This window comes from Coenobita brevimanus, chromosome 64 (genome assembly GCF_032717465.1).
Source record: "Coenobita brevimanus isolate Jiangsu-jjx chromosome 64, ASM3271746v2, whole genome shotgun sequence".
NCBI lineage: Eukaryota > Metazoa > Arthropoda > Malacostraca > Decapoda > Coenobitidae > Coenobita > Coenobita brevimanus.
Genome location: NC_137017.1, coordinates 3,690,717 through 3,705,967, shown reverse-complemented (window position 1 = coordinate 3,705,967; position 15,251 = coordinate 3,690,717). Strand labels below are relative to the sequence as shown.

Sequence of the window (15,251 nt, the reverse complement as noted above, 5' to 3'; positions counted from 1 at the left end):
CTACACAGACTCAATCCAATTGGAGCACTTTAATGACCCACTAAACCACCAGGTGCCATAATTTGGTTATATGGTTACCACCCAGCATAGTAAATGGTTTCCTAGTGTACAGGAAACCATATTGCTCGTCACTTAGAGTTACTCATAGGCAGAAGGTAGAGGAAAGACTGAAGGAAAGAAAGACAGAAGAAGGAGTTCAAACTCACCCGTATGCAGAGGAAAGAGGAAAGAGTGAAGGAAAGAAAGACAGAAGTGGATGGTGAGCGCCCCCACCTACCATCCCCCCTAAAAAAAAAAAAAAAAAAAAAAAGTTATGTATCAATCAATAAGAGGTTCACTTAAGGACCAGAGCTTCTCCTCAGAGGTTAAGCAATAGGAAAAATTTACTCTCCCTTACTGTAGTTAGGTATGCATTAAGAAAGAGCGTCTGCAGTGAGAGCAGTGTTTGTTAAAGATGAAGTTTGTCATGGTTATGCTGTGTTTGGCAAAGCCTGTATACCATCTTTGTGAAGCAAACTAGCATAAACCTGCAAATGATAAGAAATAATACTATGCTAAATAAAAAAGTACAGCATCTAGTGTTAAGTATAATATTATACTATTTGTGTTAAGTACTGTAAAGTACTGCATTTTTTGTACCATTGTCCTTTATGTTAACATCTTGTGTCCAGCTCATGCTACAACTCATACAAATATAATGAAGTATAGTTTATTAAAGCATTGCATAAATGCATCAGAAACCAAACTGATGAATTACCCTCCATAGAATTGAAATTCTAGGTGGAAGGAAGTTTATATAAGCCGAAAAACTGTAGCATGTAAGCAATGGAAGAAATGCTGTTTACAGTATTCTACAACTATTTATGTAGTATACTGGCAAATAATAAACATTCTTGGGCACCATCTTCCTTATGCATTAGTAAATCCAGTCATGTACCACCACTATTTTCTTGTCTTTCCAGGCAATCATCAACTTTCTCCCTAACATTATGTGGGAATTAAGTCTGTGTGCAATTAGATTAGGATGGAAGTTGTGAAAGCAATGAAGAAAGTCAAAATGAGGAAGGCCCCAGGAATTGATGGAGTGTGTGGTGAAATGCTGAAGCATGGGGGAGAGATGGTAATAGAATGGATGTGAAAGATGTGTAGATTGGCCTGGGAGGAAGGTAGAGTCCTGGAGGACTGGAAGTCAGGTATAATTACTCCCTTGTACAAAGGGAAAGGGGAAAAAGAAGTGTGTGGTAATCACAGAGGCATTTGTCATCTTAGTGTAATAGGAAAAGTATACAGTAGGATACTTATTGACAGAGTTAGGGAAATAACAGAGGAATTAGTTGGAGAAGAACAGGAAGACTTTAGGAAGGGAAGAGGTTGTGCAGATCAGATATTCATTCTTAGATCTTTAGTGGAAAAGTTTCTAGAGAAGGGAAAGAAGTTGTATGCGGCTTTCATGGATCTGGAGAAAGCACATGACAGGGTGGATAGACAAGGATTGTGGAAAGTATTAAGAATATATGGAGTAGATGGGAAGTTGTTGAATGCTGTGAAGAGTATGTATGAGGGTGCTAAGGCTGCAGTGTGTGTGGATAGTGAACTGAGTGAGTTTTTCTCTTTGAAGGTTGGGTTGAAACAGGGATGTGTGATGTCTCCATGGTTGTTCAATCTATTATGGATGGGGCTATAAAAGAGATACAAGGTAGGGCAGTGGATGCTGGAGTGGCCCTAATGAGAGAGGGCAGTGTTTGGAAACTCCCTGTACTGCTGTTTGCAGATGATACTGTGTTGTTCAGTGAAGACAAAGGGGAGCTGGAAGGCTTGGTGGATGAGTTTGGGAGAGTATGTAAGAAACGGAATCTAAGGGTGAATGTAGGGAAGAGTAAAGTTATGGTTTTCGAGAGGTGAAGTCAGTGAATGTAGAGTGAGGCTGGCTGATAAGGGGATGGAAAATGTGAGTATGTTTAAGTACTTGGGTAGTGTGATGAGTAAGGATGGAAGTTTGGAGGGTGAAGTGCTTGAAAGGGTACAACAAGGAAGAAAGGTTGCTGGTTCCTTGAAGGCAGTGATAAGAAACAGGGAAGTGAGCATGGAAGTGAAAAAGTTATTACATGACAGTGTTGTGATACCGACTCTAACGTATGAAAGTGAAGCTTGGACATTGTAGGAGGGACACAGGTCAAGAGTGAGAGCAGTGGAAATGAATTACTTAAGAGGAGCCTGTGGAGTCACATGGAGAGACGGACTGACAAATGAGGATGTGAAGGAGCGTTGTGGTGTGGATGTGGATGTGATAGGAAGCGTTAGGAGAAACACAATGAGGTGGTTTGGCCATGTGGAGAGGATGGAGTGTGAGAGACTGACAAGGAGAGTGTATGTGAGTGAGGTGGAGAGGGAGAGAGGAAGGGGAAGACCAAGGATGAGATGGAGGGATGGAGTGGAGAGGTATATGAGAGAGGGGGGTGTGAATTGGGAGCTGGGCAGTGAAATGGCGGGGGACAGGGTGACATGGAGCCAATTTGTTTATGGCCACCCTGTATGGGATTAGGGCGTCTGGCAATAGATAGATAGATAGGTAGATAGCAATTAGTGAAACACAGAGGATACAAAATTCACTCTAGCATGTATGTTCTCATCTCAAAATGATTTGTAACCACCTTTCAGCTTAGTTATTGGCCAAGTGCAGTCAGACTGGAGGGTAAATCTGACTAATAATTAATGATATTCATTCCTACTTCATAACTAAGGCTCAATAAATATCAAGCTAACAAGACTTGCACTTTGAGTTATAAGTGATCCAATTCTGTCTGATGGAAACAAACTTGTAATGAGCCCAGATAATAATGGCAAAGCCCCTTCCTAAATCAAATGAAATAATAAGCATTACAAATATGAAACATGGAAATACTTACAACGCTCATCATGACTTCAAGCTGTGAATCAGGATGTTCCTTTTCCCTAGCTAAATCAACACAGGCCATAATGATTGCATCTGTCGTAATATTCCCGTACACCCATGGCTTTAGTTGCAGGTAAGACTCAGCAAACTTCAAGCACTTCCTTCTTAAGGCATCTTCCACAATTTCTTTAAGAGGCCTGTCACCCCATTCCTTTGAAGACAAAAAACACAAGGGTTAATTATTCCATGATTTATGTTATTGTTATTAACCATCATCCTCTTATTTGAAAAGCCAAACTACAAAATAGGTCATTTTCAAAACATTTATTTCTCATGATCAACTGTTGAAGGACCCAATATCAAAACAAAGTGAAAGCTTCCACGTACATGTTTCTAAGTCTTGTAAGTGTTCAGTCTATTGCTGTGTAACATTATCCTCTTACTGATATGGCTAGAATTATAGGATGAATTGGTAAGAATCAAATTACTATTATTATCTGTCCAAATCTGAGCATTCACACAACCAAAGTTAATATTCCCAGGACTGAAATGCAACTGAAAATTTCCTTCGAACATATTCTACTTACATCTAAATAGGATACAAAAACCCACAGTGGCAGACGAAAAAAGATGTATTCCAAACAGTTTTGGCGACAGCTGTCACCCTCTTCAGTGAATCTACAGACCAAGAGTGGTACATACAAATGCTGAGAAGCTGCTTATGTGCAGGGTGAGGACACATTTTCCCAACCACACCTGATGTGACCTCACCAGACTCTCCCTCTACTCTGTCCACAACCTGAGTGAGGAATTACAAGGGGTGGCAAGGACCTTGCCACTAATCCTCTCATCACTGGATCTAATTTATACATTCCTTCACTATAGTTAAAATTATTATATCTCTCTATACATACAGCTTCCACAATCCTATGTTTCTTATAGCCACTACATTTGTACAATATTTGGCTAGAATTTCAGTCGATTCTATGGTCGTTTTCCGAAGAGTGAACATACACTGCGTTATTTATGTTGCCTATCTTACAAGCATCCTTGTGTTCCTTAATGCGAGTGTCCATATCCCTTCCAGTTTCACCAATATAACCAAATCACAGTCTCTACATGGAATTTTGTATACCCCTGCAGTTTTGTTACTAATGGGTTTATTCTTTACCAGCATTGATCTTAAGGTGGAAGTATATCTAAATGCAATATTTACATTCAAATCATGACTCTCAGACTTCACCAAACTAAGATTTGACACCTACGGAACCATGTGTATGGCTTATTTTGCTGACTTTGTGATGTTGGTCTAGGTACAAAGAAGGCTTTTCTGGCTTTAAAATACGCTTGCCTTATAAACCAACTGGGATATTTTAGATCTAAAAATATTTTCCATATCTTGGCATTTTCCGTCTCCAGATGTTGGGGACTACTGTACTAATTCTGAGTGCTCTAAGGAACATAGAAGAAATGACTGACATTTTAGTGGAACTGTGGTGATATGAGTAATAATGTATATACAAATTGCACTGGGTTGGTTTCCTGCATACAGAAAAGCTAAGTGTCCCAAGTTCATCCCTGTGCACAAATACATCTAAAAATGGAAGGGAACCATTATTTTCCCATTCAACTTTAAATTTAATTGAGGGAACCAGTGCATTTAATTTTGTAAGAAAATCGTCAAAGTTAGCGTATACGTCTGGCCAAAATGGAAACACATCATCAACATACCTATACCAAATTAAATTTTGAGGAGACATGGTGGTAAGAAGGTTGGATTCAAAATATTCCATGTACAGGTTACTAAGAATTGGAGAGAAGGGCGAGCCCATACCCATACCAAACTTTTGCATGAAAAACTGATCACCAAAAGAAAATGCATTACACTGCACACACAGGCTAATAAGTTGGAGAAAGACATCATGTGGCATGCCGAGATCAATGCTACAATTAGGTAATTTTTCTTCCAAGAAACTAATTACATCTTCAATAGGGACTTTAGTAAAAAGCGAATCTACATCAAAACTGACCAACCTGCCACTGGAGAAACTGAGAGACTTAATCTTATCAATAAAATCAGTAGCGTTTTGGACATGGGATTTAGAGAATGTGCCAACCAATGGTGATAATTTGTTCGCTAGAAATTTTGAAAGTCTGTAAGTAAATGGGCCACACTGTGAGATGATAGGACGAAGGGGAATCTGTGATTTATGGGTCTATGGTAATCCATAAATGTAAGGTAATTTTGGATTAATTTGAATGAACTTACTTGCATCAATTGGTTGGCACATTCTCTAAATCCCATGTCCAAAACTCTACTGATTTTATTGATAAGATTAAGTCTCTCAGTTTCTCCAGTGGCAGGTTGGTCAGTTTTGATGTAGATTCGCTTTTTACTAAAGTCCCTATTGAAGATGTAATTAGTTTCTTGGAAGAAAAATTACCTAATTGTAACAATGATCTCGGCATGTCACATGATATCTTTCTCCAACTTATTAGCCTGTGTGTGCAGTGTAATGCATTTTCTTTTGGTGATCAGTTTTTCATGCAAAAGTTTGGTATGGGTATGGGCTCGCCCTTCTCTCCAATTCTTAGTAACCTGTACATGGAATATTTTGAATCCAACCTTCTTACCACCATATCTCCTCAAAATTTAATTTGGTATAGGTATGTTGATGATGTGTTTTCATTTTGGCCAGACATATACGCTAACTTTGACGATTTTCTTACAAAATTAAATGTACTGGTTCCCTCAATTAAATTTAAAGTTGAATGGGAAAATAATGGTTCCCTTCCATTTTTAGATGTATTTGTGCACAGGGATGAACTTGGGACACTTAGCTTTTCTGTATGCAGGAAACCAACCCAATGCAATTTGTATATACCTTATTATTCATATCACCACAGTTCCACTAAAATGTCAGTTATTTCTTCTATGTTCCTTAGAGCACTCAGAATTAGTACAGTAGCCCCCAACATCTGGAGACGGAAAATGCCAAGATATGGAAAATATTTTTAGATCTAAAATATCCCAGTTGGTATAAGGCAAGCGTATTTTAAAGCCAGAAAAGCCTTCTTTGTACCTAGACCAACATCACAAAGTCAGCAAAATAAGCCATACACATGGTTCCGTAGGTGTCAAATCTTAGTTTGGTGAAGTCTGAGAGTCATGATTTGAATGTAAACATTGCATTTAGATATACTTCCACCTTAAGATCAATGCTGGTAAAGAATAAACCCATTAGTAACAAAACTGCAGGGGTATACAAAATTCCATGTAGAGACTGTGATTTGGTTTATATTGGTGAAACTGGAAGGGATATGGACACTCGCATTAAGGAACACAAGTATGCTTGTAAGATAGGCAACATAAATAACGCAGTGTATGTTCACTCTTCAGAAAACGACCATAGAATTGACTGGAATTCTAGCCAAATATTGTACAAATGTAGTGACTATAAGAAACGTAGGATTGTGGAAGCTGTATGTATAGAGAGATATAATAATTTTAACTATAGTGAAGGAATGTATAAATTAGATCCAGTGATGAGAGGATTAGTGGCAAGGTCCTTGCCACCCCTTGTAATTCCTCACTCAGGTTGTGGACAGAGTAGAGGGAGAGTCTGGTGAGGTCACATCAGGTGTGGTTGGGAAAACGTGTCCTCACCCTGCATATAAGCAGCTTCTCAGCATTTGTATTTACCACTCTTGGTCTGTAGATTCACTGAAGAGGGTGACAGCTGTCGCCGAAACTGTTTGGAATACATCTTTTTTCGTCTGCCAGTGTGGGTTTTTGTATCCTATTTCATGGTCACGATAGTGTGACTCTTTAGCCAGCTTACATCTAAATGTTCTAAATACAGTAAACTCCCAATTATCCTTTGTAATTCAGCCATGCCCTAAGCCACACAGATTGAAACACAGGATACTGCAAAGCACCCCCCCCATCGGTTCTACATTCGGTGTCAAGCCGGATGTTGTGTTCCTATTCATCTTCACCCTCTATCCAAAAAAAACTTCCCCATGTGTAAATGTTGAAAACTAAGCATAAAATACAATAGAGAAATGATACCGTGCAGTAATACAGCACATATTGTACTACTGTATGTACTCACCCAGTGTTGGCATTGAAGGAGGGTGGAGCTGTACACTGTGCAGTACTGTACTGTATTGTTGTACTGCACCATATGCAGTCATAACTTCAGGATCACAATAAAGCACTAGAGCACAAGCACTGACAGGTCATTAGCTCTGCAACAACAACAGGCACAGAACACCACAGAGTTAGTCACAGTGCTAGAGTTTAATAACCGTGTGGTTTGAAGAGCCAAGCGCATAGACACGTCTTTACTCTATGAGATCCATGGGCGAGAATGACAGCATGGTGGTATGTTTGAAGTGCCGGGGGTGCCATTTCCGCGAAGGATTCTGATTGGCTGGTGTGTGTTCGGGTTTTCCCTTGCACTGGATGGCTACCGCTCACAAGCTGGTTGATACGCGATGACACCGGATATAGCACAGAACTGCTGGTTATGTTCCAATTCAGCACCGGATGTTGCATAATTTCGCTGGATATTGCTTTAACAGAGCCGAGCCAGCAGCACCAGATATTGAAAGGTCTGGATATTGTGAAGACAGATAACTGCGTCATGGGTGTCTGGAGGGGAACTGCCCCCCCTTGGAATTCCAAAGTGTGTTTTGAACTTTCCCAGTCGTCACGTATATTTTTGTTCCTTTGAGTTAGAGCATATCAACTTCATGCATTTGATGAAAGTCATGTAACTCATGTAATTATATACCTATGCCTATTTGGAATGTGTATATTTTGATATAAATGCACATATATGTATAATTTATTTTATTTTGCCCCCCCCCTTACAAAAAATCCTGCAGACACCCCTGCTGTGAGTTTACTGTATTAATAAATTACGATCTTTTAAGTTCTTTTGTATCAAACAATATTAATGGGGTCCTTAATCCCTTCAGTCAGATGACATATTTTAATTTTATTCTTGCTATCTCCAGGCAATTTTACTCAGCTTTGGGGAAACTTTCAAAAATGGAAAGTTTAATGTTAGCCTTCACTTACTCATTAGCTACAAGGGGTTTCCAACAGCAAATTAAACTGTCTTGAGGTAGCAAAAATATGGTAATTCAATAAAACACATCACCCAGACTGAAGGGGTTTACCTTCTCAGGGAAGTGGAAATAGGCCTCCAGGAGCAACAATGTAAGCCAACACATGCTATTTTATTTTTCTCATAAGTTATATCCAAGGGGTGGTTGGGTTTGATTGCTCATGTAATGCCACTCAGGGATGAGTGAAGCTGGCCACTCTCATCTTAAATGTCAGGACCAACTGCCTAACCCCGGGCTCCTACGCTCCTCATGGGGCAATGTAGGATTGGATGATAGATAGACTGATACTGACTCCCATGTCCACGATATCAGTCTCTGCACTATCTCTTCTTCACTGCACTTTTGCAAAGGTGAGGGACTGAGAGTCATGGTAAGTACAAATATACATAATTCCAAAATTTCATTATACTGTACACAGGCATTCACAGAGTAACTGATGATTAATGATCATATATAAAAATTTCTAGTAGGATACTGTTCATCAAATCCCATTTGATTTTCTTGACTATAACTTTCACTAAACATACAACAGGACATACTTCATACAGATGTGTTAAAGCTCTTTCTGCCCCAGCCTGTGGCAACTGCAGCTTCTCCACGCTGTTCAAGTAGAATGATACCTGTAGGAAACAATGAATTACATTTAATGATTTACAGTAGTGTCATAACACTATTGTATATATATGCTTAGAGTGGGAAGAATGGTATCATTTATCAATTGTTTTGTTTATAAAGGCTCAAACATGCTTGCATGCTTTGGCCCTGGCCACCTGATGGCAGCTCTCCATGCTGCTTCATCTCTGGCAGCCTCCCTATTAAGTCCCTTATCCTTGAAGTTACTCTCTATGACCACATCCCAACTCTTTTTCGGTTTGCCTCTTGCAACCCTACCCTCAACATTCACACTTATTTTCTGTACCGAACTGTCATCCCAGTCCTCTCCACATGCCCAAACCATCTCAATCTACCCCTCCTCATCACAACACCAATACATTCCAGTTCCATCCTTCCTCTTAATTCTTTCATGGTAAACCTAGACTCCCCAGGCCTTGCATTCAAGGACACACTGCACATCCACCTAATCATTTTCATTTTTGTAGGTTTGAGCCTACGAATATCTTCTTCCTTTACTGCCCAGGTCTCACCACCATACAGCATTACAGTCCTAACACTTGCTGCTTACAAAGATCATTAGAGATAAATTTCAAAACAATCCACAGAGACAATTTTCCATAACATTTCTAAGGATTCCAGTCATGGATTGAGATGATTCACTGTCAGTAAATGTCCAATCGCTGTTCACACCAGAGGTAGTACCTGGTACTATACTATTATTATCCATGATAAACAGTATACCTCTTCCCAGACTTAATGACTGATCATCATCATACTCACCTTTAAGTTCTTTTTTTCCCAGTTTATGGATAAGGGACAGTACAAACCAAATCCAAGGAATGACAAAGTGGAAGAACTGTCAATGAAATGTCCAAAAAAGCGAGCTAAAGTTCTGAGGAAGCTTACTGAAAAGCCTAAGCAGTGTTTGTGGAGGGGGGTGAGGGGAAGTAATAAGAAGGTGGAGAGTCTATCTAACTATCTATTGCCAGACACCATAATCCCATAAGGGGTGGCCATCTGACTTTAAGTTACTGTATTTGTTTTAAGGGAAGGGGCACTAACCCTCCCCCAACCCACTTGCTGATACGTAAGGAGCACATATGGTTTGGTTATATGGTTACCACCCAGCACTGTAAATGGTTTCTTGGCTTACAGGAAACCATTTGGCTTGTCACTCAATGTAGAGCCACCTGTAAAGGAAAGAAAAGCAATAAGAAGTGACAGGAAAGATGGGAGACCAAAAGATAATGCACAAAAAGCTGTAAATCTATCTGTTAAAGCAGAGGAGATATAAAGGATTTAATGTTTCAAAAACAGAAAATTGGTCGTAAGTTAGCCATCTTGGATTTTCTCAAAATTTCGAAAAGACAGGCATCAATCTCCTATATAGCCCTACAATCACACAAAATATGAGAAAACTCCAGCAAGTGGTTTCTGAGATGCAACGTGGAACAGACAAACAGACGTATGGACATGACCTAACCTAAGATTCCACTTCGTGAGAAATGCAATGGAATAAAATGCTAATATTGTACCTTACATCACCAGTCAGCTTCTCTGCAGATGCTAACCCTTGCATCCCAGCTAAATAATGTAGCAACCAATGCAATGACTATAGGGCACACCGAGAACAGGAAAGTGTGGTCAAGCCACTTAATGTAGTGGTACTCTGTTTTTAGAGTAGCTGTACATTGAGTGGCAAACCAGGGAAGCATTTACAACACAGGGTGGTAATTTTATAACCAACTAACACGTGTTCCCTACACAGCAACAAGTGGGTTGGAGTAGGGTTAGTGCCCCTCCCCAGAAAACAATTAAATAAAAATATGTACAAGAAGCCTCGGACCAAGACTGACCAAAACGTAATGACTATGGACCAAATAAAGGACATGATACGGATTGCGACGTGGAAGGTAAGGGGTGCAAATGATGAGGTGAAAGAAAGAGAGATTGTCCAGGTGCTAGAGGGTGTGATAGTGGATGTATGTGGATTAAATGAAACTAAATGTTGAGTTGAGAGTGTGAGAGAATGGGAGTATGGACTGGGTATATGTGCAGGAGTAGGTGAGAATGAGAGTGCAGAAGAAGGAGTGTGTATTGCTGTGAGTAACAGATGGAAGGAGAATATAAGAGAGTATGGATCAGTTGGCTCAAGGATTGTGTGGGTAAGATTGAAAGTTGGACTACAAATGTGGGCGACTGTGTGCGTGATGTGTCAACACAAGATCGTGCAAGCAAAGTGAGAGAAAAGTTCTGAAAAAATGTGGAAGCATGCATGGAAAAGTTTCAAAGGAATGAGTGTGTTTTTTATTGGAGATATGAATGGTAACACAGGGAATGAGAAGGTGGATGGAGTAGTTGGTGAGCGGAGTGTGCCTGCTGAAATAGATGAGAATGGCAATGCTTTAGTGGACATTTGTGCCAGGAGGGAGTTTGTGATAGTCAATACCCTCTTCAGGCACAAAATGATCCATACGTATACATGGCGAGTGATGAGAAGGGTGGGTGGTGAACTGAATGAACGGAAGGCAATGACTGATTATGAGTGAGTGGATGAAAGGATGCGAACGTGGGTAATGGATGCAAGAGCATAATTTGGGGGAGTGGACTTTCTGACCATCATGTGGTGGTGGTGTGCTCAAGGTCCAAGTCAAATGGAGAAATACAAGAAGGGAAGGACAAGAGGAAGTAGTATATGCAAGGAGGGTTGAAACACTATAAGAGGATGAGAAAAATGCAGAATATAAGAGAGAAAAGGAGGAGCGATTGGGTAAATATGAATTGGAGCAGATGGGGGACATGGAAGGTGTGTGCAAGATATTCACAGAAGAAATCTGTGCAGCATGTGAGGTGGTGTGTGGGGTGAAGAGAAAACAAAAGGGGGTGCAAAGAAACAGCATGGTGGAATGAAGAAGTGAGACAGGCTGTGGCACAACAGAAGAACGCGTATAGTGAGTGGATGAGAAACAGGAGCGTGGAAGAAGTTGTAAGACGGATGAGAGAGTTATATATAGAGAGGAAGAGAGAGGTGAAAAGATTAGTAAGAGAGAGTAAGAAGAGAGTGGATGAAGAATTTGGAAGGAATCTGAGTGTAAAGTGGAGGGAATGTAAGAAAATGTTCTGGAAAGAGGTAAAGAGTGTCAGACAGGATGGCAAAGAGGTTAGTTAGGGAGTGAAAGATAAAAATGGTAGATTACTAGTGGTGAAGGAAGAAAAAGTGAGCAGATGGAGAGAACAATTTAACGAATTGTTGCACATGGAGAATGACAGTAATGTGAGTATAAGTGGCTAGGGAATGGCTGGAAGATGGAGGAATGTGAGAAGTGAGGAAGAAATCAGTGGGATGGAAGCTGCAGAAGCAATGAAGAAAGTCAAAATGGGGAAAGCCCCAGGAATTGATGGAGTGTGTGGTCAAATGTTGAAGCATGGGGGTGAGATGGTAGTAGAATGGATGTGGAAGATATGCAGCCTGGCCTGGGAGGAAGGCAGAGTCCTGGAGGATTGGAAGTCAGATATAAGTATCCCCTTCTACAAAGGAAAAGGGGAAAAAAAAAGTATCTGATAATCATAGGGGCATTTGTCTTCTTAGTGTAATAGGAAAAGTATAAGGTAGAATACTTATTGACAGAGTTAGGGAAATAACAGAGGAATTAGTTGGAGAAGAACTGGGAGGTTTTAGGAAAGGAAGAGGTTGTGTAGATCAGATATTCATTCTTAAAAATTTTGAGGAAAAGTTTCTAGAGAAGGGAAAGAAGTTGTATGCAGCCTTCAAGGATTTGGACAAAGCATGTGACAGGGTGGATAGACAAGGATTGTGGAAAGTATAAAGAATATATGGAGTAGATGGGAAGTTGTTGAATGCTGTGAAGAGTATGTATCAGGGTGCTAAGGCTGCAGTGTGTGTGGATAGTGAACTGAGTGAATTTTTCTGCTTGAAGGTTGGATTGAAACAAGGGTGTGTCATGTCCCCATGGTTGTTCAATCTGTATATGCATGGGGTTTATGAAAGAGATACAAGGTAGGCTGGTGGATGTTGGAGTGGCCCTAATGAGAGAGGGCAGTGTTTGGAAACTCCCTGTACTGGTGTTTGCAGATGATACTGTGTTGTTAAGTGATGATGAAGGGGAGCCGCAAGGCTTGGTGGATGAGTCTGGGAGAGTGTGTATGAAATGGAATCTAAAGGTGAATGTAGGGAAGAGTAAAGTTATGGGCTTTGAGAGAAGTGAAGTCAGTGAATGTACTGTGAGGCTGGATGAGGAGGAAATGGAAAATGTGAGTGCATTTAAGTATTTGGGTAGTGTGATGAGTAAGGATGGAAGTTTGGAGGGTGAAGTGCTTGAAGGGGTACAACAAGTATGAAAGGTTGCTGGTTCCTTGAAAGGAGTGATAAGAAACAGGGAAGTGAAAAAGTTACTACGTGACAGTATTGTGATACCAACTCTAATGTATGAAAGTGAAGCTTGGACCTTGTTGGAGGGACAGAAGCCATGAGTGAGAGCAGTGGAAATGAGTTATATGAAAGGAGCATGTGGAGTCACATGGAGAGACAGACTGACAAGTGAGGATGTAAAGGAACATTGTGGTGTGGATGTGGATGTGATAGGAAGCGTTAGGAGAAACACACTGAGGTAGTTAGGCCATGTGGTGAGGATGGAGAGTGAGAGACTGATGAGGAGAGTGTATGTGAGTGAGGTGGAGGGGGGAGGAGGGAAGAGAAGGCCAAGGATGAGGTGAAGGGATGGAGAGGAGAGGTATATTAGAGAGGGGGGTGTATGTTGGGAGCAGGACAGTGAAATGGCAAGGGGACATGGCAACATGGAGGCAATTTGTTTGTTGCAACCCCTTACGGGATTAAGGCATCTGGCAATAGATTGACAGATAGATGTGATGGATGTCTGAAATTTCTGTACTGTTACTGAATACACTCTGTAATGTGCGATGCAAGCTGATCATATCTAACAACTATATGTGTTCCTATAAATGTCTTAAAGTTGGGGCATCATTACAACGTCATGCTTTCAGTTTTAATAATTAGGCTGTTAAAGTGCTTAAACTTTTGCATTCTCAGTTTTAAATAATCTGGCTCCACTCGACAAAATTTGCTCGGCCGGCAGGGAACTCTAAATATCGAGAATGAATGCTGACTTACAGACTTACTTATCAGTACCTCCCTGCCAAATGCCAGAATCAACCCTTGGGTGAGATACACAAACAAAGGAAGGTTTTTCCCTCTTGTATTTTTATTTTATCTTATTTGTTTATTTTGGAACAAGAAACACTGAATGATTCTGCACTCCCTTTATCTCTTCTACAAACATAAATCTCACCTACAGCAGACAACTGAAAGTTTTACAATTCTGTATGCAAATAACTGTCCCAGCTATTAAAGTCTGGCTCTGAAACTTCCTCTGCCCTTCCTGGAAAGAGTTTATATGACATGAAGGTCATCATAAGTTTGTTAGTGAATCTACATCCTTACACAGAAGGTTTGGGGGGAAGCAGACAATGACAGAGGAGTCCTCTAGGCTTCTTGCAGGTGTTGGAAGGGGCTGGGGTCAAACTAACCCTTTCTCCAAAGCCTCAAAATCTATTTTTCACCTGAAGCCAATCTGGACTTTCTGTTAAGCTGAGTTCATACTGTGAGCATTGTGTGTGTGCACAAGGCATTTTAGACTGGCTTACGACTGCTTGTTGAGGGTGTTTGAAGGAATAAATAAACTGGCAGGTCTATCTCAGCCATCTCACAACCAAGACAACGCTTACTGTTCTATACTAGCCAATGCCAGATTATTTCATTCGCTATGAGTACTGAAGCTTGAGAGTGTTCATACAGTCATCATTAACCCCCTCATTACTGAGCCAATTCTAATATTCTATTCCACTTAAAGCAGATTATTTCATTCAGGTGAGTTTTTGGCTCTGAGAAGGGTTATACAAGAGAAACTGAAGGACAAGTGTCAACTTGACCTAAAGGGGCCTGAGAGTGTTTTTAATTTGGAGAACAGCTGAGTAAGAGAAAATGCAAGATTTATCAAATTGGTTTAGACCTTTCTTTACATGTATTTTATGACTTTCACATGTGGGGTCCATATCATACATAAATGAATACAGAAAAATGACTATACAGTATAATATATATGTTCTATTGTACATAATGTATACATTTTAAATGGCAGAGTTCCATAATCACATAGGTCAGCCCTGTTGACCTAATGGTCACTTCCAGTATGTACCATCTCCTACACCATCCCAGTTGTTTCAGGGATATTTACAAAAAAAAAAAAAAACACTCCTCCCTAATCATACTTTCAACACCCTCTCAGCAGCTTTCATTCCCTGATCTACCAGTGAGTGCTGCCGCTCACAAACAATTATATTCTTTATAACTGTGCTAAGTATACAAACCAGTATAATTTCAACTGTACTGTAACTTATAAAGTATGATACCACAATCCCTTACCTGTTCAATCATCTGCAGGACCATCTGGGAGATGCTGTCATCATCCACATACTTTAAAACATTATTCATGTCCTCAAGGATGCTCTGTGAAAGAAAACATTAATATAACAATGTATTGTAATGCTTTAAAAAGGTCCCTGTAGT

General features: G+C 40.2%; 1 protein-coding gene across 1 annotated transcript in view; it reads right to left on the bottom strand.

Moving 5' to 3' along the window:
* LOC145404615 (spatacsin) overlaps positions 1-15,251 on the bottom strand; it is a 91,052-nt gene that overhangs the window by 15,574 nt on the left and 60,227 nt on the right. The window contains exons 9-11 of the mRNA XM_080276136.1: positions 15,108-15,191; positions 8,572-8,652; positions 2,907-3,104 (exon numbers count right to left, since the gene is read on the bottom strand). Of these exons, the coding sequence (XP_080132262.1) occupies positions 2,907-3,104; positions 8,572-8,652; positions 15,108-15,191 (363 nt within the window). The remainder of the gene's footprint in view (positions 1-2,906; positions 3,105-8,571; positions 8,653-15,107; positions 15,192-15,251) is intronic.